Source organism: Salvelinus sp. IW2-2015, linkage group LG24 (assembly GCF_002910315.2).
Source record: "Salvelinus sp. IW2-2015 linkage group LG24, ASM291031v2, whole genome shotgun sequence".
In the NCBI taxonomy this organism is placed as follows: domain Eukaryota; kingdom Metazoa; phylum Chordata; class Actinopteri; order Salmoniformes; family Salmonidae; genus Salvelinus; species Salvelinus sp. IW2-2015.
The window spans coordinates 11,217,332-11,240,880 of record NC_036864.1 but is presented as its reverse complement, the minus strand read 5'-3'; the positions used below and the strand labels follow the sequence as shown (position 1 = coordinate 11,240,880).

Here is a 23,549-nt window from a genome sequence, read left to right as displayed (position 1 = left end):
AGTCTATCGCTGACATCCGATTGCAGGTTTTGACCAGAGTTCTTCTCTAACACTCTGTCCCCAGTGTAATCGAGCTGCCTTCCTGTATCTGCCTCTATCTGTGGTCCCTGGTCTGTGGTGGTGATGACATTATCAGACTTGTTCCTGTACGAGGTGTGATTCACTCAAAATGGCCACGTGCACTCCTCCTCTGAGTGTGCGATGCAATGTGCCTTGGCTTTGCTAGCTGACATTTTGACTAACCTCGTTCCCGTGTGTGGTGCGTGTGTGTGCAGTGTGTTGTATCCACAGTATGGTCTACTGTACTCCTAGCCCTTATCAACTGGTTTMGAGTCMGTTTTGTTTGTCTCTCTCATTTGTTTGTCCCTCTCACAGTGGRCAATGGGAGCTGATCCTGTGTCARTTGTTATGGGCATAAAGTAAGTTGGATAGCATTATCTACTGACCCTGGGCCCACTCTGGGTGTTGAAGCTAAGTGACTAACTGACGGGTCTCTGTCTCCCCCTACAGTTGGCCCYTTAGCAGTGCAGCGTCTGGACAGCTCTACAGTGAGGACCTACTCCTGCTGAGGGAGGAGAAGAGAGACTGTAAGCTGTAAGTCACACACATTATCCCTGTACAAGCTATAAGTTGCGCATACACACATGCTCACACACAAACTCTCCCTCTCTCTTACATCTGTCGTTCTGCTCAGTGAGAGCAAATGACTGTGAGAAATTGGAACGGGGTGAGAGGGTAACTTGTCTTTACAGATAACCATGTTTGCTTGGAGAGGAGAGTCCCTGCTCTAGTGCAGACATTCATGATCAGATGATAGGAGTCAAAGGCAGCAGCATGAGGCGGCCTCAGTCTGTTGTCCCTCCTTTAATCTCTGTCCAGCACAGACAACTACAGCCACAGTACACATGGAGCTGTATTCCACATCAGGTAACTGATGCAAGCAGTAGAATCAGATTCTTTTTTAAACAGATAAAAATACACCTTATGGAACAGCGGGGACTGTGAAGAGACACACAGGTAGTATAGCGGTAATATACATGTTGTATTGTAGATATGTAGTGGTGTAATACTGTTATATGATGTACTGTTTTATCTTTTTTTCATGTGTGATGTAAGTGCCTTAATGTGTTTGGACCCCAGGAAGAGTAGCTGCTGCCTTGGCAGGAACTAATGGGGATCCCTAATAAATACATGAATACCCCTGAATGCCAAGGTAGAGAGATATATGGCAGCTACATCTCAAATGAGATGATGTTACACAATTAGTAATGTCAACACTAATTCCCATGTGATCAAATCCATGTTTATGACAACTGCACTGTCATTGTGGATAAAGCTTCGCAGTGTAATTAAACCATACCTCCTCTCTTTCAGGTCCAGATACTGTATGTAGAGAAGGTCTTACTGTACCTTGGAGCTGCTGGACGGGTCCTCCTGCCTGGAACAAACATTCTGACGAGACGCACTGCCAAGAAGCACCCCCCTACCCACCCACCCACCAAAAAGAGAGGGGGGGGGCAGCGAGGGGTGCCTCCTGCCAAGCCGCCCCCCTCTGCACTTACAAGTCAAGGCCCCCTGAAACCTGGGCAGCAGCTACCGGTGCTACTTTCCTTCTGTCTGTCCTGTTGTCACCGTTTCTACCTTTTACATGTACAATAACTTGTTGAAGCATAATGTACTGTGTATTTCTTCTACCAGGAGATGTGTAGGTTATCTGTAAATTAATATAAATATGAGTTTTTTTATATATACATATATAAATATATACACATCTATATTACAAAAAAGAAAAGATATTCAGAGTTTGTGCAAATAAACCCCCCCCCCCTTCCCATTTCAAGTCCATGACCTTGGTTAAACTATGCTGCTCTCTGAACATTTCTCCATCATTCCCTGAGAGACCATTTTGTACATAGTTATTTTCCATTGTGCAGATAAACTGTGTTTTCACCTTGGAGAGACTGTCCATCTGGTCGCCATGTGACCCCCCCTCCCCCCAGCTGGTAAAGCCTGCTCTCTAGTGGCGTGTACAGCCCATGTATCTGAGTCACCATCCACCAGCCCCTCACCTCACAATCATGACTGAGCCCATCTCATAGCAAAGCATTCTGGGAGGAGGACACAAACGCACTGTGACATCTACTGATGATGTGACAAGCACTTTGATACAACCACAGAAAATCTGGACTACAGCCACAGACTAAAAGATAGACTCCTCTGTAGCTACTGAGCTCAGAGATSAACTAACAGCAGGAACACTCTTCATCAGATGATCTCACTCACCTACAGTACCTTGACCATAAACCCCTACATGAAGAAACTCAAGCTGGACTTTTTTTATTTTGCCGTGRGRTYYGACTCAGCATCGCTGAGAAATAACTGAAAGACAGACTGCTTAACTCAGTGTGCGTAGAGTGTATATGAACATGTCGAAGTGAGGTGAATTTTAATGACAAACCTGTTGCTTGCTGTGACATTGGTGTAACTGTTAACTCTTTGTTTTTGTCTGAGTTGCCAGGGAAACCTATTGTACAGCCCTCCTACCTGTCTTTGAGTTATTTCTGCTGGAGTACTTGATCAAGTTTGACTTTTTTGTTGACTTTTACATCCTCGATTTGCACAAACAAAGAATCAATTTATTTTGTGTCCATTTTTTATTCATTGCTAATTGTATTTTGGTCAAAACTAAGTGTTGATCAAACAAATTTTCATTGCCAATAAAATAAAAACTGTCAGTGAAGTAAGTAGCTGTTGAACTGACTATTTTTCACTCATTTCAGAGCTCTAGTATGAAGAGTTCATTCATCATATTAAACTATAAGATATAAACTAAACATGACAATTATTTTATTTAACTAGGCAAGTCCGTTAAGAACAAATTCTTATTTACAATGATGGCCTACCGGGGACAGGGGCTGGGATTTAAAAATATATATTTAAAAAAAGATATATAATATATGACAAAACACACATTGACATATCAATGGATCAACAAGGTAGAATGGATGATAGATGCAGGATGTGGAATATCCACTCCAGAGCTCAGTTCTGGCATCATTAGTGCTTTAAGCGATATTCCGTTGACTGCTAAATGGTTATGTCATCATAACAAATACAGTACTAGTTTGACATTTCAGCCATTTAAAAAATGAGAGGGTGAGAGTAATATGAAGGGATTTTGATTTGTACGGTTGGAGTTTGTTGAAGTCTGTAAGTAGGTATAAAGTAAGCTTCATTAATAGTGTTAAAATGTTGGCAGCATGAGGATGGAACCCAAACTGAAGCTAAGTTATGAGGTGGGAGACCCTTCCAGCAACTGCAGGGGCCTTTTCAGGAGGACATAATGTAACAGAATGTTCAGATAAAAATCTATTGTGTAGAACAAAAATGATTGTCTATCAGATGGAATAGGGAATTGTGTCAGCTCTATTCAGTCTATTTCTAACTACAATGTTCAGTGTTTAATGTACCCGAATACACCCAGGGCTCAGATGTTTTCCTGCACCCAAACTGCTTTACAAGTCAAATGCAGCCTTTTTAAAAATCTCAATATCACATCATTTCTGGTCAACAATTAAGTACCTTACTGTAATTGTTTTCAATCAAAAAGAAACAGAAAAATCTTAGCAAAAAGCTATTTCTCAAGCAAGACTTTTGCTTGGACTGTCTGGGAGTGGCCTGAGTGGGAATGGGAAATTGTTGTTATTGGCAGAGGTTTGGAACTCTCTTATTGATCTATAAACTAATTTACTGCCTGGCAGGCCAAAACTCCATCCCACCAAAACAGGCTGACATTTCAGGCGGTCTTTTCAAACAGCTCTTACACTAAAAGGGCATTATCATTTTCACAATATTATTCCAACCTCATAGTGTGGAAATATTAAACACAGGGAAATCAGTTTGACTGCACTGGGCCTTCAATAGACCAATAAAGAGAGTTTCAAACCTCTCTGCCAATAACCTGCAAGTTTTCAGGTTACATAAATATATCCCTTGTATTAGGCCTGTCCAGTTAGGCCCCTCACTCAGACCACTCCCAGACAGTCTCTTTGCTAAGAAGCTATTTGTGTTTATTTTTAACCATTTTAATTGAGAAGAATCACAGTAAGGCACTTAACTTTTAAAAAGGCTGCATTGGACCTTTAAAATCACTTTCAACTGAGATTCTGTGAGACTCACCCTTAAACTTTTTTTTGCCAATGGAGATGTCGCTTCTTTAAATAATTAACACAATGCATGATGGCTGTTTGAACAATATTGGCACAGAGTTTCTAAACCCAGAGGCGTAACATCGTGAGTCTTCTGGGAATGCTTGCGAAACAAACTCGGCAGACTGGGTTTGAGAAGTCAATGGGAGAAGTGAAAAATGCGTCCTTAGTTGTTTTCTCGAAATCTAAAAGCAAAACCTAGATTCGAGACAATGTCTTAAGTAGCTGAAACTGTCATTATTACAACCTCATGAAAGTGACAAACTGACACGTTTTCATTTTCATCTAAAACAACTTTATATCGGAGGACTGCCTTTTAGAGGTCCACGGATCCACCCGTACCCGAATCACAGTACCGAGACCCGATCCGGGACCTGAGTGTCTGGATCCAGAATTCGAAATAATGTCACGTGTCTGGGAAGGATCTGATATGATTGTCATGGGTCTTGGGTATGTGTAATTTTACCTGACTTGTCCAGAAGGGCCTGTACAGATCCGAACACGACTGGTGCATTAGAGACAGCGGGAAACTGTATAACAGTTTCGAACACGACTGCTGCAGTAGGGAGAGCAAGAGACTGTATAACAGTTTCGAACACGACTGTCGTTTGTGTACATGGATTTTATAATGTTGTATGTTTTTCCCCCAACACCACCTTCCATCAATTTGTATAGTCTCTCCCTCCCTCCTCCCAGTGTCACTCGCTCACATTACAGCCCCTCCCCCGCATGCTAGAGTAGCACCTCTCTCCCTCCCTCCTCTCACACTTTATCAGCTCATGTTAAGAAAGTAAATGACTTCTGCTGCTTCCCTCACTCGGATCGGGTCTGGATCCGACCAGGTCTATATGCAACGGATCTAGTTGTCCTCGGGTCCGTTTGTAACGGTCTCTATAATTGTATTATTTATGCATATCAGGTCTAGGTGGGAAAGCCCCAGGCCCATTTCTTGAAGACCTCTACTGCCTTTGATTTGACGCCTGCACATGCGCAGTTCGGCACGACACGACCGTTAGACCAGATGAGATCGGCTACAAAGTGTGATCTGGGATTTCTATTGGCGAGGCAGTTTCTGCCTATCTTCATCATATCTTTGATATTGGTACCCATTACTGGTACCACCATGAGGATATGACAAACAGGCTTTCAACTGCATAGCGGTTGTTTTGGTGGAGTCGGAGGTGAAACTGAGTTAGAGCTGTTAAATGCACAAGCAGCTCCTGGCGTTATACCTAAAGTGGACATTGCCATTGACTGCACGAAGTCGCATTAAGAGAAATACCATGCAGCCTTGTTTACAAGTTCGAACACTGGAATGTGAGATGTAATCTACACCTTGATTAGGCTGATAGAAATCCTCATTATTTTATTTGAATGATTTTCAATTTGAGCGTCAGTATTTCTATATAGTCTACTTTCTCGTTCTGAACTTCTAACACGAGTGGGATGGGTGTGGCTTTGTGACAATGATCAAGAGCAGCTTCTCACCAATTTGACAGCTCCAACGCAGTTATGTCGGCTATCGCCGGTTAACACTTGATCTGATTGAATCTAGGCCTTACTCAGAGAATTGAAAGTATAGCTATACCAAGTTTTTTCCCCCCCACATTTTATTTCACAGTAGTAAATATACTGCACATTTTCACAAGATTGTTAACCACTGTTCAAGGTCTACCACCAAGTTATTTCATGTCATTTCTTGTCCTGGCTATTCAATGTCATCCCCACACAGAGGAAGTGACACCCATCTCTCAGAATGACTGTTCCCTTTGGGTAATGTTAGACGGCGTAACTGTTAAGTCTACAATTGGGAGTGTCTTCAGTGGAATAATGAAGATACACAGTGACCGGTTTTCAAACCTGCTTGTGCTATAGTCAACTCCTGTTGTGCCATGTTCGTTGTCACGCCAACGAAAGTCAGTGGAGTTGGCTAAAGTACATACAGCTCGTGCGAACTGCCTGTTTTCTGTCTAGTCAGAAGAACAGTTCTAGTCCACCCTTCATGGTAGACTCTGCACTGTCTGCTGCCCAGTTGGAGGGTTAGAGCAGGAGGTTAGAGAGTCACTGTCCAGCGGGTCTCAGCTCCTGTTTTGCCATCTTCTCAATGTCCTTGTACACATCTGGGTCCTCAATGGTAGGGGATATCTGTGGAGATAGACACAGTCTTCCATACTACTAGTAGTAGCAATATCTTCTTTCCATTTCTGTTTAAATCTTATTACATCGTGAGTGAATTTCATCTTTCATATAATCCTCAAACTTTTATTCAATTTGTCGGTATGAATTAAATTGATCCAACACCGACTCGCCAGATAATTGGCAGCTGTACAGGAATAATAATCCAGTGCTATTATTGATGAATAATTGCCCCTTTGTCTTCCAGAACCAACAAAAACTTTTTTATTTATTAATATGCAGCCATTCCTCAAAGTGTGCCTGAATACCTCAGATTCTAATATGCTATAAAAAAAATTGTTGTTGGCTTCAATCCATGTACAGTATTGACATGGTGGGTGAATGTGTGGTAAGTTACCGTGTATGGCTTCCCGTTGACCAGGTTAGCCAGGGAGGAGCGGGGGATCTTCCCAGAGCGGGTCTTTGGGAGCCCTCTGACAATCAGCACCTTCCTGAAAGCAGCCACGGGCCCGATGGTCTCTCTGACCAGGCTCACCATCTCCTTCACCACGTCTCCTTGGCTCTTCTTTAGGTCTGAGACAGACCCACATACACAGGTGTTTGACTTTCTATAACCCCACAGTCACAGGAATGTTGGATCCCCAAATTGCTCTATTAAATGGACCTTTATCCTGTATCTCTCTGGGTCACTGTGTCTCTTACCGTTTCTGAGAACACACAGAGCCAGGGGGACGTGACCCTTCAGGGAGTCCTCCAGACCCACCACAGCACAGTCCACCACCCCGGGATGCAGCAGGACAGACTGGAACACACAAAGGCTCTTTTAGAATCTGAGAGTGAAATACTTACACACTTGTAGGCTCAGCATTCCTGAACAGTCCCATTACAAGTCAGAATGTTGAACAAACTTAATTTGAACTTATTTTATCTGTTGTCCGCCGGTTTTGTCCCTATGTCGGAGGTAATCTGATATAACATATCCACAGGGAACAGTGGAGGCTGCTGAGGAGAGGACGGATCACAATAATGGCTGGAACGGAGTGAATGGAATGGCATCAAACACATGGAAACCATGTATGTTGTATTTGATACCATTCCACGAAATCCGCTCCAGTCATTACCTCAAGCCCATCCTCCCCAATTAAGGTGCCACCAACCTCCTGTGACAGGGAAGTGTTATCAACCCAACCTTCACTCGTAGTGGTCTGTATATCGGTTTGTACTTCTGGTTTTTATTATTCAATACTGATGCAATTCGCACGTCACAAACACTTGCACAATATGGCAGAGCCTAACTGAACCACAGACCAAACACTTTCAGCTGATTGTGAGGAAATGAGATTGAAAATACAAGCGACAGACCCTAAAGGCGCCGGGTTAACAACACTTTCCTGTGGATACCCTACCTCCACCTCCAACAGGACCAACAGCATGTACAACCTGTAAAATAACTGTAAATAGCATTTCATTCCACATTCTGGCCTGTAGAGACTATTGAGTCTTTTTTAGGGTGAATTTGGTCAGACTGAAAATCCATGGAGTAACCATGGCAACAGTCTGAAGATGTTTAGGTAACACTCAGAGATGTTACAATATATTTCTGGTCAGGTTACATGGAGAAACCTTTTTTCCTAATGACATTTCTACTCCAGTCATTAGCTATGCGTCTCTACCGTGTGGCTGATACAGACACCAAAACACAAGGGAATAACCTGTTAACAGGTAGATTCATATCCATGCAATCTGGACCTAGTAGTCTCTCCGCTCATACCTCTTCCAGTGCCCCTGCCGACAGCCTGTGGCCCGCCACGTTGATGACATCATCAGAGCGAGACATGATGTACAGGAAACCCTCCTCATCCACGTAGCCTGCGTCCATGGTGTCATAGAAACCCTAAGGTAAACAGCAGGTAATGACTGACATTCAGATAAAATCCCCACTCCCCACAGATAAAATCCCCACAGATAAAATCCCCACATCCCTACACTTTTAGGTGTTTTTGTTCTGTTATCTACACTGAGTGTACAAAACATTGGGAACACCTTCCTAATATTGAGTTGCCCTTAGAACAGCCTAAATTCATCGGGCTATGGATTCTACAAGGTGTCGAAAGCGTTCCAGAGGGATGCTGGCCCATGTTGACTCTAATGCTTCCCACAGTTGTGTCAAGTTGGCTGGATGTCCTTTGGGTAGTGGACCATCCAGCAGCGTTGCAGTTCTTGACACACTCAAACCGACACCTACTACCATACTCCATTCAAAGGCACTTAAATTGTCTTGCCCATTCACCCTCTGAATGGTACACATACACAATCCATGTCTTAATTGTCTCAAGGCTTTAAAATGACTCTTTAACCTGTATCCTCCCCTTCATCTACACTGATTGAAGTGGATTTTAAACAAGTGGATCATAACTTTCACCTGGTCAGTCTATGTCATGGAAAGAGCAGGTGTTCCTAATGTTTTGTGCTCACAGTGTATAATCATACAGTACATTTGAACCACTAGATGGCATCACTGGCCAGCACAAAATTCATCCACCTACCTGTCCCATGATTTACATGGTTATTAAAGTTTAAATCTAGAATCCAAAGTCATTATGCATATTGGTAAGTATGTGACAAATCCAAAGCAGTAAACACACACACACACATACACACACACACACCTACCTACCTACCTACCTACCTACCTACCTACCTACCTACCTACCTACCTACCTACCTACCTACCACAATAACGTGGTGAAGTATTATCTGATGCTAAAACATGAGTAAGATCTAAGGTGAGATCACTTACAGGGAACTTGGTGAAGTAGAGCTTGAAAAGCTCCTGGTTCTGCCACAGAGATAAGGCTGCTCCTGGTGGTAGTGGCAGCCTGGAGGAGAGGAGAGACAGAGGGTATGTGTGTGGGCGAGAGAGACTAGTGTCTGACACGCAACAGACAGCAGGAGTGAGTGAGGTGACACCATGGGACAGCTGGATCCTCAGGCCAATCACGGTGAGGACTATTACAGTGGCACAGAGAGAAGACAGAGCCATACTCTGTGATGCTACAAATAACGTCCAACAACAGCTTTAGCTAATAACAAATGCTACAAAACAACAGTTCCTTTATAATTGTAATGTCAGAGGAGGTCTAGGGTTGCCCCCCTCCCCCCCGGCATCAAGATGTCTGAGGCACTGTTTTCCTATGGGGAGACAAGATACTCTAGGATATCTAAACCTGTATAACACTTTGGGTTTAGCAAGTGTCTAAATTAGAAAGATAAGCCTGTCAGTCTATAAGGTTTATAAAAGAGCTGGGGGGCTGAGGTAGTGGATACTATTACACTGCACCTTTAGTGGGTTCAGACATGGAGCCCAGTGTCTGCTGGGCCTGACCTGACCCTCCGTGTGAACACACACACACAGGTATAGGGTGACTGAGTATCTGAGCCTTTGTTTACCCAGGGTCCCTCTCGATCACCCCCAACTGTTCTTGAGGCGGGTCATCCAAGTTCAAGCCCTGTCTGCATCACACCCGTTTACAAAGCAGCATGTTTGTGTACTGTAGTTGCATCAAGAACAAATAACCTTTGAACAAAATTGGAATAGATTTTATTTTAAAGTCTGTACTGTTGGTGAGAGTATAGAAGCTTTCCCTGTCTGTCTTTGACTGCAGCCAGATCTAGGGCACCCCTGGTATTGCTCTAGCCTGGAGAGGAAATKAACAAACCAAGACCTAATAATGTTCCATGGTTCGACCGCCTGCATTTATATCCTAATGAGGCTGTCACCCTTTTTTGAATGCACTTCCACACACAGACACAAAACAGCCTCTGAAGCAACAAAACAAAMCAAATTCAATTAGGGCACTGATGCTTTTTCTTAGCGCATGAGAGCCTCGCCACCCAAAGGCAATAACAATGCCTAAGGTTCATTTACACAATGCACTATAAGAAAATACTTTGATGCCTCCCATCTTGACTCTGGAAGAGAGATTCTCCATTATCACTTCACCTCAGAGCTAAAGGTGTTAGTTCTTAAACAGAGAAAAGGGTTGGTTATAAGAGTTGCGGCTATTTGTTCTCTGATGAAAAGCTCCATAGCAGCTTGGGCTGAATCCATTGTAATCCACCTTGTTGGTGCAGAAACAGTGGAAGCAATAACAATGAGGTGGCAAATGGAAGATGGGAGTGATTTCCAGGTAACAGGCTCACAGATAAGAGCACAATGGAGAGGAAGGACTGATGTGCCCTCGTCGTGACCCGGCTCACACAATCAGCTCCCAACACACACACTTCTCTCTCAGGTCCTGAGGGAGCTACTACTGTGGAGACCTGTCTGTATGGAGACGGTGGTGCTGCATGTAGCCCTGGGTGATGTAAAAACGTTTTGCATGATCGTTTCAAAGTAAATTATTTCCATAAAACAATTCCACCCTCCTATTTGAACAGATATAAAACAGGACTTATTTTTTCTTGTGTGTGTGTGTGAGTCTATCTCCCTGTGTGTTTATCCCTGATGCAAAGACAGAAAGGTTTGCTACTCCAGGTGACAGAGGCAGTATAACAGAATGACTTAGCTGCTCACAGAGGTGTGGCCATGACCATGCGGCTGGCTTACCTCACCACAATATTTCCCAGGGTCCTTGGCGTCATCTGCTGCATATCATCGTCGATCACTGTGACTAGAGAAGAGAGAGGTGCATAGAAATCTGATTTATAAGGCTTATATTTCAGCAGTGGGCAATGTGGGATGTCNGAACAGATATAAAACAGGACTTATTTTACTGTGCTCGAGTTTCTAAAAGTGACAGTGTGTGTGTGTGTGTGTGTGTGTGTGTGTGTGTGTGTGTGTGTGTGTGTGTGTGTGTGTGTGTGTGTGTGTGTGTGTGTGTGTGTGTCTATCTCCCTGTGTGTTTATCCTTGATGCAGAGACAGAAAGGTTTGCTACTCCAGGTGACAGAGGCAGTATAACAGAATGACTTAGCTGCTCACAGAGGTGTGGCCATGACCATGCGGCTGGCTTACCTCACCACAATATTTCCCAGGGTCCTTGGCGTCATCTGCTGCATATCATCGTCGATCACTGTGACTAGAGAAGAGAGAGGTGCATAGAAATCTGATTTATAAGGCTTATATTTCAGCAGTGGGCAATGTGGGATGTCGAAATGTGGGTTGCTCTGAAGTTCAACCTTTGTATTGATGGTGTGTGTTTTTTCTTTCCCCAAGCGAATATGCCTGGACTCCTCTCACACATGCCCATATTAAAAGAATTACAGTGTGACATTAATACCTTTTTGCTGATTACAGTTACAGAGCCTGAAAAGCAGTGTCTCTCTCTGCATACTGGTCAGGTAAATTGACTGAGTCATTTCAGAACATTTGGGATAGTTCCAGAGGCGTCATGCCCATAGGGGGCACGTGCCCCCTCATATTTGTTCTGTTTAAAAAAAATACATATTTTGTTTTTGTAAAAGTTTTGTTGTTGTTTCTCTGGAATACTACTAGCCACCTAGAAATGTTATGAAGTTGGCTTTAGCTAGCCTAGATAGGTTCCCAATCTCCCAACTAGCTACTAAGAAGCCATTTCAGGCTATCAATCAAGTTAGCTAGTTTGTCTATCAACACAACATGACCAAGTATGTGGACATCTGCTCATCGAACATCTCATTCCAAAATCATGGGCATTAATATGCTACAACAGCCTCCACTCTTCTGGGAAGGCTGTCCACTAGATGTTGGAACATTGCTGTGGGAACTTGCTTCAATTCAGCCACAAGAACATTAGTGAGGTCGGGCACTGATGTTGGGCGAGTAGGCCTGGCTCGCAGTCAGCGTTCCAATTCATCTCAAAGGTGTTTGATGGGGTTGAGGTCAGGGCTCTGTGCAGGACAGTCAAGTTCTTCCACAACAAACTCGACAAACCATTTCTGTATGGACCTCGCTTTGTGCACGGGGGCATTGTCATGCTGAAACAGGAGAGGGCCTTCCCCAAACTGTTGCTATAAAGTTGGAAGCACAGAATTGTCTAGAATGTCATTGTATGCTACAGCGTTAAGATTTCCCTTCACTGGAACTAAGGGGCCTAGCCCGAACCATGAAAAACTGCCCCAGACCATTATTCCTTCTCCACCAAACTTTACAGTTTGAACTATGCATTCGGGCAGGTAGATTTCTCCTGGCATCCGCCAAGCGCGATTCATCACACCAGAGAACGCGTTTCCAAGAGTCCAATGGCGGCGAGCTTTACACCACTCCAGCCCGACGCTTGGCATTGCGTATGGTGATCTTAGGCTTGTGTGTGGCTGCTCGGCCATGGAAACCCATTTCATGAAGCTCCCAACAAACAGTTATTGTGCTGACGTTGCTTCCAGAGGCAGGTTGGAACTCGGTAGTGAGTGTTGCAAGTGAGGACCGATGATTCTTATGCGCTACGCGCCTCAGCACTTGCCGGTCCCGTTCTGTCAGCTTGTGTGGCATACTACTTCAGGGCTGAAGTTTGTTGCTCCTAGACGTTTCCACTTCACAATAACATAACTTACAGTTGACCGGGGCAGCTCTAGCAGGGCAGAAACTTGACGAAGTGACTTGTTAGAAAGGTGGCATCCTATGACGGTGCCACGTTGAAAGTCACTGAGCTCAGGCCTCCCGAGTGGTGCAGCGGTCTAAGACACTGCATTGCATTGCTTGAGGCGTCACTACAGACCCGGGTTCGACACAAGGCTGTGTCACAACCGGCCGTGATCGGGAGTCCCATAGGGTGGCGCACAATTGGCCCAGTGTTGTCCGGGTTAGGGGAGGGTTTCACCGGGGTTCTTTACTTGGCTCATCGCACTCTAGCGACTCCTTGAGGGCGGGCCGGGCGCCTGCAGGCTGACTTCAGTCGCCAGTTGAACAGTGTTTCCTCCGACACATTGGTGCGGCTGGCTTCCGGGTTAAGCGGGTGGGTGTTAAGAAACACAGTTTGGCGGGTCATGTTTCGGGGGAACGCATTACTTGACCTTCGCCTCTCCTGAGCCCGTTGGGGAGTTGCAGCGATAAGACAAGATCGCAATTGGATATTACGAAATTGGGGAGAGAAAAAAAATGGCACAGGTAAGGCCATTCTACTGCCAATGTTTGTCTGTGGAGATTGCACGCCTGTGTGCTTGATTTTATACACCTAGCAGCAACGAGTGTGGCTGAAATAAGCTGAATCCACTAATTTGAAGGGGTGTACGCATACTTTTGTATATATAGTGTACCTTAGCTGTATGCCTGCTGGCAAGGTTGGTAGACTTTAGAAAAACAAGCCATTATTATTTTATTGAATAAGATTCACATTCCTTTCAATCATTTACCGAGATTTTAGCAGAGATGCAGATAAGCATATTTAGATTTTTTTTATTTTTATAACCACCAGTCAGGAGGATACAGACAGCTTAAGAGGTTTTCTGCTTAGATATGCAGGAAAAATATACACTTTACATAAAATTAAGCATAACGATTATGGCTAGATTGCAGGAAAAAGCTGTTTCAGGTGTTAGAAAAATGCTAAATTCTCCAACTTCCGGATAGGGGTCCTAGCACCCCTCAGGACCACCCCCCAGCCATCCTCACGTACTTTGTGTCTCCTCAGACTTTTGGGGTGCATGACGCCCCTGGATAGTTCTGCTCTAATGAAAAGAGACAGGTTAGTTCTCACCATTGTATCCTGGAACGGGTTTGCCAGCCTGACCAGCAGGGGGAGACAGGGAGTTTCCCAGGCCAATACAGGAGGACGTGATGGCTGAGCCACTCTCTGATGAAAGGAGAGGGAGAAAGAGGACAGAGGGCATACAGGGTGAGATCATTAAGACTTTACACTTTTACTGCCACAACTCATGCAACTTCCGCACTACTCACATGCACTTCATAAACACACATTCACACGTGCGTACACACACACACATAGAAACATGCACGCATGCATGCGCGTTGTCCTCAAAGATCAATATAACGTCAGAATTTCAACTTTTTCCCACACAACCATAAAAAGTTTTACAGAATGTGCAAAAGGGAACAAATTATTCATACTTTTGAGTGGAACAAAAGTCAGTTTCATGCATGACTAGAAATAAAATGGTTTGTGATTGGCAAGCATGTCATCAAAGCTGTGGTTGAGCCCTGTGTTCTTTCTGTGAGCAGAGTTAACCTACATTACCAGAACTATGACAGCTCCTATGGGCTCTCTGACTCACAACAAACCTCCCCTCTACACAGCTGCTCCACTTTACACTGAGATATCTCTGTCTATTCTGTCTCCAGTCACGTGCCCACACATCAACACTACAGCCCTGGTTCCAACCTAAATACAGCAGAACAATCAAAGAGGTGACACATCACACAGGGGAGGATCTGATGGAGGATAGGAGAAGAGAATATGACCAATTGTCGCCACCGCAAATAGTTTTCTTGCTATATCCTCATCATTGTATCCTGTTGTCATGGAGATATCTGAATGTGAGAGCACTCTAATTCTAAAATTTGATTTGATTTGATTTGAACCTACTTCACTTTCTTAGCTACCTTTTTGGACTAAGCTTCTATCCATATCATAAGGCATTCTTTGCTTGGAGGGGGGGTTTTGACTGTGATGGAGACGTCGCAAAACATCCCAGATCAATGGAGGGAGAGAAATGAATCCTCCTCTAGCCACCAGGGCAGTGCCCTCTGAACTGGATAAGTTCTGCACCTCTCAGGGCTCATTAATCATCAGCAGGTTAATCCCTCCCTGTAGACTTCAAAGGCCTTCTACCTCCGGCCAACACTGAGGTCTCCCCCAATAGGAGACACAGAAGGGTGACACGTCTGCCCCGGTCCCACCTACCTGGTCAAAATTCAAGGCCTATCAGCCAGTGGCCTCAGCCACCTCAGTGACCAATGACAACAAACCAGCCAACGTTCTGCTTCCTCCTCAGGTGTGGAAGCAGGGAGATGACATGGTGTAGTATGCACACCATATGTTTACAGCTCTGTTTACACATGTTATATATATGTGGATAGATATCAATAAACCTGTGCAGAGTAGCTGTGTGTGTCTGCTCAGCCCACATATAGATCAGTGCAGAAACGGCAGATTCTAGCAACACGTGTAGACCGTGACAGACCTCTCTAAATGGGAACATGTGAGGATTACACAATAAACCCACTGATCTGTGGCAGCAGCGTCGTGTTTAAAATCACGCTGTTAGCAGCAGTCGTTGTAATTGCGGCGTAGATTTCAGACAGCAATTAAGCTGGAACAGAGATGAGCAGAGACAACCAATATAATGGCCCAATATATTTGCCCTCACCGATTAAACACTTAGAAGGAAAACAATGCCCAGGGCTTAATGGTTTGCTTACATAACCAGGTACATTTGGGCTGTTAGTGGATACTAGAGCACAGAGAATAAAACCCCTTGGAACATCTCTGGGTTTTTTAAAGGCCACATGCACCACTACCCAATTCCATGGGAAAAGTATAGATCTACAGTGCTTTATTAATTGATTGTTAACCAATCTTTGATCTTTGATCTTTGTTTCAAATGCTTTCATTTTGTCCTGAGTTCTTCCTCATGTGTAAGGGGCAACACATAGAGGTGAGAGAAGTGGACCAGCAGCCGGGAAGGCTTCTGGTTCAAGCCCTATGCCGGGCAACACAAAAATGAGAATGGAACTGAAATGGAAGGCTGCTGGACTCTGTCTGATAACATGTAACATCGCCTGTCGTTGTGCCCTTGAGCAAAGCACTTAACCCCCAGCAATTGCTCTCACTGCTGCTAACCTTATGCCTCTCAACGTGTCTGTGTTAGAGGTCTTCATGGGTCCACCCCAACTTGAATACACCGGACCTGACCTAGGACCCAAGTGGTTTGGTCCGTTCAGATCCGGGTTCCCCTTTTTTTTAATGATCGGACCGTTCGGATCCGGGTCTGATTGTCCTCAGGTCTGGGTCCAACCTCTAGTCTGTGTGTATCTGGGAGTGTTGAGAAAGACAGAAGGCACATTTCCATTCTAACCAATGGCCAATAATTTAACATGCTGCATACTGCAATAGCCTTGAAATTCAGAGCTGTTTTTATTCCAGCGAGTGGAAGGAAGGCCTATTAATATGTCACTGCACTGCTTAGTTCGCCATACTTTGAGTGCTCTTAAACAGCAAGGCTACGCTAAGCAGGAAAAAACAATCCCCATGGCACATTCAAAACATTGAAGCCGGACGTTATCGTTATATTCCCAATGACAGGGAAAATGACCTAGTGAAAACAAGCAGAGTCGACTGAGCAAGGCTCCGGATGGTCACCAGAGAGAGGGATACTGAGAGGAAATCAGTGTGAAAACAGGTTTAGACATGGACGAGGGATGAAAGATGTGTGGGTCTCGCTCGCTCTCTCTCTCTCTCTCTCTATCTCAGTGGTCAGATATCAGTACGCGAGCACATCAATCTTCTCCAGACAGACGGATCTGTTGGGTCTGTGGTGGTGAGAGGCTGTTTGAGAGTGATGAATTAAGGGACACTGTGAGAGGCCATGCAGTGGGTGGGAGAAAAGGGGAGGGAGAGGAGAGGAAGGGAGGTAGCATTGTGCCCTTTCATAACAGGGTGCCGTCTAAAAGCCAAGTGTCATCACTGGTCTGTCTGTACAGACACACACAAATCCTTTATCTTTGTTTTGGGATCTCTGACATATAAACACTCATGAATCCACTCCCAGAATCACCTTGACTTGCTCTTCTCTGTAATCTCACATCGACTATTATCTGGCCATTCCTGTCCTACATCTGACCCTTCTCACATGTCAGGTGTCAGATCTCAGGGGGCAGACTGTGTGTGTGTGTGTGTGTGTGTGTGTGTGTGTGTGTGTGTGTGTGTGTGGAGAGAGCGGGGGGATTGGGTTGTCCCGATGTGCGGTTGCTGGGGTAACTTTGGGTTGTCCTGGTGATGTGCGGTTGCTGGGGCAACTCTAAGTCAGAGGATGACCGTGCTCAGACACCAGGCCCAAGGTCAGCAGACCCCTACTGGGGCAGAGCTAAGAGAGAGAGAGGAGATGGCAAACATTCCTGCAGCACTGTCCTACCTCTCATCTCTCTACTGAACTGTCTGAACCAATAGACCAGTATAAAGAAAACCCTGGATTGAGTAGGTGTGTCCAAACTTTTGACTGGTACTGTATATACACACATATACACTGTATATGTATATATATATAYACACACATACATAGACCTACAGTTGAAGTCGGAAGTTTACATACACTTAAGTTGGAGTCATTAAAACTCGTTTTTCAACCACTCTGTCACGCCCTGGCCATAGAGAGACTTTTATTCCCTATTTTGGTTAGGCCAGGGTGTGACTAGGGTGGGCATTCTAGTTTCTTTATTTCTATGTTTTCTATTTCTTTGTGTTTGGCCGGGTGTGGTTCTCAATCAGAGGCAGCTGTCTATCGTTGTCTCTGATTGAGAATCATACTTAGGTAGCCTTTTCCCACCTGGGTTTGTGGGTAATTGTTTTCTGTTTAGTTTAGTTACCTTACAGAACTGTTCATTAGTCTCTTTGTTATTTTTGTTCAAGTGTTCTAAATTATTAAAATTATTATGAATACGCTGCGCTGCGCTTTGGTCCACTCCTTCTTCATCAGACGAGCGTCACACACTCCACAAATGTATTGCGAACAAACTATACTTTTGGCAAGTCGGTTAGGACATCTACTCTGTGCATGACACAAGTAATTTTTCCAACAATTGTTTACAGACAGATTATTTCACTTATAACTCACTGTGTCTCAATTCCAGTGGGTCAGAAGTTTAGATACAGTAACTTGTCTGTGCCTTTAAACAGCTTGGGAAATTCCAGAAATGATGTCAAGGCATTAGAAGCTTCTGATAGGTTAATTGACATCATTTGAGTCAATCGTAGGTGTACCTGTGGATGTATTTCAAGGTCTACCTTCAAAATCAGTGCCTCTTTGCTTGACATCATTTGGAAATCAAAAGAAATCAGCCAAGACCAGCCAAGCCAAGACTCCAAAAAATCTGGTTCATCCTTGGAAGCAATTTCCAAACGCCTGAAGGTACCAAGTTCATCTGTACAAACAATAGTAAGCAAGTATAAACACCATGGGACCACGCAGTTGTCATACCGCTGAGGAAGGAGACGCGTTCTGTCTCCTAGAGATGAACATGCCTTGGTGCGAAAAGTGCAAATCAATCCCAGAACAACAGCAAAGGACCTAGTGAAGATTCTGGAGGAAACAGGTACAAAAGTATCTATATAGCTGTTGACCTCCATGGAGGTTTTCTCCCTCCCTCCCAGGTACAGTTACTCCAACCAGAAGGGCTTATTAACCAGCAGTGCTGTAGCTTTGCCCCAGTCTGGCACCTCAGCTCACTGCTGGCTGGGAGGTTTTCAGACTGTCTGGACAGACTCGATGGGCTCTTATTGAAGCTCTAAAACAGATATGCTAATGTTCTGTAAGAGTGGTAAGGCATGGACCTTTCCTCTGATTCTGTCTGGGACACACCTGTCAAGCCAGGGCCTGAGAAAGTTACTCTACATTTAAGCAATAAGGCCTGAGGGGTGTGGTATATGGCCAGTATACCACGGCTAAGGGCTGTTCTTGGGTGCCTGGATACAGCCCTTAGCCCTGGTATATTGGTCATATCCCCACAAACCACTGAGGTCCTTATTGTTATTATGATATTTCTTTTTTGTCCCCAATTTTCGATCTGGTCTCATCGCTGCAACTCCCCAATGAGCTCGGGAGAGGAGAAGGTGGAGTCATGCGTCCTCCGAAACATGACCCCCCATCCGCGCTCCTTAACATTCGCCAGCTTAACCCGGAAGCCAGCCGCACCAATGTGTTGGAGGAAACACCGCTCAACCAGCTGGGGCACAGCCCGCTGCGCCCCTCGGGAGGCTGGACCTTATTGTTGTTAAAAACTGTTTACCAATGTAATTAGAACCGTAAACAAGTAATTGTGCACCATACATGGCAATATACTCAAACTAACCGGTTTATAATATACTCTGATCCAAAATAGAACAGAATACATTAAATTACCACATAGCGCGCCGCGCGCGTGTGTGTGGTGTGTGTGTGTGTGTGTGTGTGTGTGTGTGTGTGTGTGTGTGTGTTGTGTGTGTGTGTGTGTGTGTGTGTGTGTGTGTGTGTGTGTGTGGGTGTGTGTGTGTGTGTGTGTGTGTGTGTGTGTGTGTGTGTGTGTGTGTGTGTGTACACACCAGTCAAAAGTTTGGACACACCTACTCAATCCAGGGTTTTCTTTATACTGGTCTATTGGTTCAGACAGGTCAGTAGAGAGATGAGAGGTAGGACAGTGCTGCAGGAATGTTTGCCATCTCCTCTCTCTCTCTTAGCTCTGCCCCAGTAGGGATCTGCTGACCTTGGGCCTGCTGTCTGATCACAGTCATCCTCTGACGGTCATCACCAGGACAACCCAAAGTTACCCCAGCAACCGCACATCGGGACAACCCAATCCCCCGCTCTCTCCACACACACACACACACACACACACACACACACACACACACACACACACAGTCTGCCCCCTGAGATCTGACACCTGACATGTGAGAAGGGTCAGATGTAGGACAGGAATGCCAGATAATAGTCGATGTGAGATTACAGAGAAGAGCAAGTCAAGGTGATTCTGGGAGTGGATTCATGAGTGTTTATATGTCAGAGATCCCAAAAACAAAGATAAAGGATTTGTGTGTGTCTGTACAGACAGACCAGTGATGACACTGGCTTTTAGACGGCACCCTGTTATGAAAGGGCACAATGCTACCTCCCCTCCTCTCCCCTTACCTCCCTTCTCTCCTCTCCTCTCCCACCCACTGCATGGCCTCACAGTGTCCCTTAATTCATCACTCTCAAACAGGCCTCTCACCACCACAGACCCAACAGATCCGTCTGTCTGGAGAAGATTGATTTGCTTGCGTACTTGATATCTGACCACTGAGATAGAGAGAGCGAGACCTCACCTTCTTCATCCCTCGTCCATGTCTAAACCTGTTTTCACACTGATTTCCTCTCAGTATCCCTCTCTCTGGTGGCCATCCGGAGCCTTGCTCAGTATAGAGATAGAGAACTAAGCAGTGCAATGGCATATTAATAGACCTTCCTTCCACTCCCTGGAATAAAAACAACTCTGTTTTTCAAGGCCATTGCAGTATGCAGCATGTTCAATTATTGTCCATTGGTTAGAATTCTGTCTTTCTCAACACTCCCAGATACACACAGACTAGAGGTTGGACCCGGATCCGAGGACATCAGACCCGGATCCGAAAGGCCGATCATAGAAAAGAAAAGGGGACCCCGGATCTGAACGGACCGAACCGCTCGGGTCCTAGGTCAGGTCTGGTTAATTCAAGTTGGGGTGACCCGTGAAGACCTCTAACACAGACACGTTGACAGGCATAAGGTTAGCAGCAGTGAGAGCAATTGCGTGGGGTTAAGTGCTTTGCTCAAGGGCACAACGACAGGCGATGTTACATGGGATCAGACAGAGTCCAGTAGCCTTCCAATTCAGTTCCATTCCCATTTTTGTGTTGCCTGGCAGAGGGCTTGGAACCAGAAAACGTACGGCTGCTGGTCTGCCTCTCTCACCTCTGTGCTACTGCTGCCCCTTACACATCAGGAAGAACTCAGGACAAAATGAAAGTATTCGAAACAAGATCAAAGATTGGTTAACAATCAATTAATAAAGCACTGTAGATCTATACTTTTCCCATGGAATTGGTAGTGGTGCAGGTGGCCTTTAAAAACCAGAGATGTTCCAAGGTGTTTATTCTCTGTGCTCTAGTATCCACTAACAGCCCAAATGTACCTGGTTATGGAAGCAGACCATAAGCCCTCGGCATTGTTTCCTTCTAAGTGTTTAATCGGCAAGCGCAATTATACTGGCCATTATATTGGTTGTCTGTGCTCATCTCTGTTCCGGCTTTAATTGCTGTCTGAAATCTACGCCGCAATTACAACGACTGCAGCTAACAGCGTGATTTTAAACACGACGCTGCTGCCACAGATCAGTGGGTTTATTGTGTAATCCTCACATGTTCCCATTTAGAGAGGTCTGTCACGGTCTACAATGTGTTGCTAGAATCTGCCGTTTCTGCACTGATCTATATGTGGCTGAGCAGACACACACAGCTACTCTGCACAGGTTTATTGATCTCTATCCACATATATATATATGACAGAGCTGTAAACATAAGGCATGCCTACTACACCATGTCATCTCCCTGCTTCCACACTCGAGGAGGAAGCAGAACAGTGGCTGGGTTTGTTGTCATTGGTCACTGAGGTGGCTGAGGCCACCGGCTGATAGGCCCTGAATTTTGACCAGGTATGTGAGACCGGGGCAGACATAGGTCAACCTTCTGTGTCTCCTATTGGGGGAGACCTCAGTGTTGGCCGGAGTAGAAGGCCTTTGAAGTCTACAGGGAGGATTAACCTGCCTGATGATTAATGAGCCCTGAGAGGTGCAGAACTTATCCAGTCAGAGGCACGGGCCCGTTGGCTAGAGGCAGATGTCATTTCCTCCCTCCATTGATCTGGGATGTTTGCGACGTCTCCATCACAGTCAAAAACCCCCCCTCCAAGCAAAGAATGCCTTATGATATGGATAGAAGCTTAGTCCAAAAAAGGTAGCTAAGAAAGTGAAGTAGGTTTCAAATCAAATCAAATCAAATTTTAGAATTAGAGTGCTCTCACATTCAGATATCTCCATGACAACAGGATACAATGATGAGGATATAGCAAGAAAACTATTTGCGGTGCGACAATTGGTCATATCTCTTCTCCTATCCTCCATCAGATCCTCCCCTGTGTGATGTGTCACCTCTTTGATTGTTCTGCTGATTTAGGTTGGAACCAGGCTGTAGTGTTGATGTGTGGGCACGTGACTGGAGACAGAATAGACAGAGATATCTCAGTGTAAGTGGAGCAGCTGTGTAGAGGGGAGGTTTGTTGTGAGTCAGAGAGCCATAGGAGCTGTCATAGTTCTGGTAATGTAGGTTAACTCTGCTCACAGAAAGAACACAGGGCTCAACCACAGCTTTGATGACATGCTTGCCAATCACAAACCATTTTATTTCTAGTCATGCATGAAACTGACTTTTGTTCCACTCAAAAGTATGAATAATTGTTCCCTTTTGCACATTCTGTAAAACTTTTTATGGTTGTGTGGAAAAAGTTGAAATTCTGAGTTATATTGATCTTTGGAGGACAACGCGCATGCATGCGTGCATGTGTTCTATGTGTGTGTGTGTACGCACGTGTGAATGTGTGTTTATGAAGTGCATGTGAGTAGTGCGGAAGTTGCATGAGTTGTGGCAGTAAAAGTGTAAATCTTAATGATCTCACCCTGTATGCCCTCTGTCCTCTTTCTCCCTCTCCTTTCATCAGAGAGTGGCTCCAGCCATCACGTCCTCCTGTATTGGCCTGGGAAACTCCCTGTCTCCCCCTTGCTGGTCAGGCTGGCAAACCGTTCCAGATACAATGGTGAGAACTAACCTGTCTCTTTTCATTAGAGCAGAACTATCCAGGGGCGTCATGCACCCCAAAAGTCTGAGGAGACACAAAGTACGTGAGGATGGCTGGGGGGTGGTCCTGAGGGTGCTAGGACCCCTATCCGGAAGTTGGAGAATTTAGCATTTTTCTACACCCTGAAACAGCTTTTTCCTGCAATCTAGCCATAATCGTTAGCTTAATTTTATGTAAAGTGTATATTTTTCCTGCATATCTAAGCAGAAAACCTCTTAAGCTGTCTGTATCCTCCTGACTGGTGGTTATAAAAATAAAAAAATCTAAATATGCTATCTGCATCTCTGCTAAAATCTCGGTAAATGATTGAAAGGAATGTGAATCTTATTCAATAAAAAATAATGGCTTGTTTTTCTAAAGTCTACCAACCTTGCCAGCAGGCATACAGCTAAGGTACACTATATATACAAAGTATGCGTACACCCCTTCAAATAGTGGATTCAGCTTATTTCAGCCACACTCGTTGCTGCTAGGTGTATAAAATCAAGCACACAGGCGTGCAATCTCCACAGACAAACATTGCAGTAGAATGGCCTTACCTGTGCCATTTTTTTTCTCTCCCCAATTTCTAATATCCAATTGCGACTTGTCTTATCGCTGCAACTCCCCAACGGCTCAGGAGAGCGAAGTTCAAAGTAATGATCCCTCCTCC

At 44.8% G+C, this 23,549-nt stretch overlaps 2 protein-coding genes across 3 annotated transcripts in view; one reads left to right on the top strand and one right to left on the bottom strand.

The window, feature by feature from the left end:
* LOC111951261 (liprin-alpha-2-like) overlaps positions 1-2,755 on the top strand; it is an 8,680-nt gene extending 5,925 nt beyond the window's left edge. The window contains exons 8-9 of one of the 2 annotated variants that reach the window (XM_023969300.2): positions 511-594; positions 1,375-2,755. In XM_023969300.2, coding sequence (XP_023825068.1) covers positions 511-569 — 59 coding nt within the window. In that variant the 3' untranslated portion in view covers positions 570-594; positions 1,375-2,755. Of the gene's footprint in view, positions 1-375; positions 420-510; positions 595-1,374 lie in introns of those variants that run through there. The other variant, XM_070434799.1, reaches the window with a different exon arrangement.
* Positions 2,756-5,912: 3,157 nt separating this feature from the next.
* Positions 5,913-23,549, bottom strand: part of LOC111951519 (acyl-CoA synthetase short-chain family member 3, mitochondrial) — a 41,257-nt gene continuing 23,620 nt past the window's right edge. The window contains exons 10-16 of the mRNA XM_023969653.2: positions 14,017-14,112; positions 11,361-11,424; positions 9,145-9,223; positions 8,116-8,238; positions 7,047-7,146; positions 6,742-6,917; positions 5,913-6,353 (exon numbers count right to left, since the gene is read on the bottom strand). Of these exons, the coding sequence (XP_023825421.1) occupies positions 6,270-6,353; positions 6,742-6,917; positions 7,047-7,146; positions 8,116-8,238; positions 9,145-9,223; positions 11,361-11,424; positions 14,017-14,112 (722 nt within the window). The 3' untranslated portion in view covers positions 5,913-6,269. The remainder of the gene's footprint in view (positions 6,354-6,741; positions 6,918-7,046; positions 7,147-8,115; positions 8,239-9,144; positions 9,224-11,360; positions 11,425-14,016; positions 14,113-23,549) is intronic.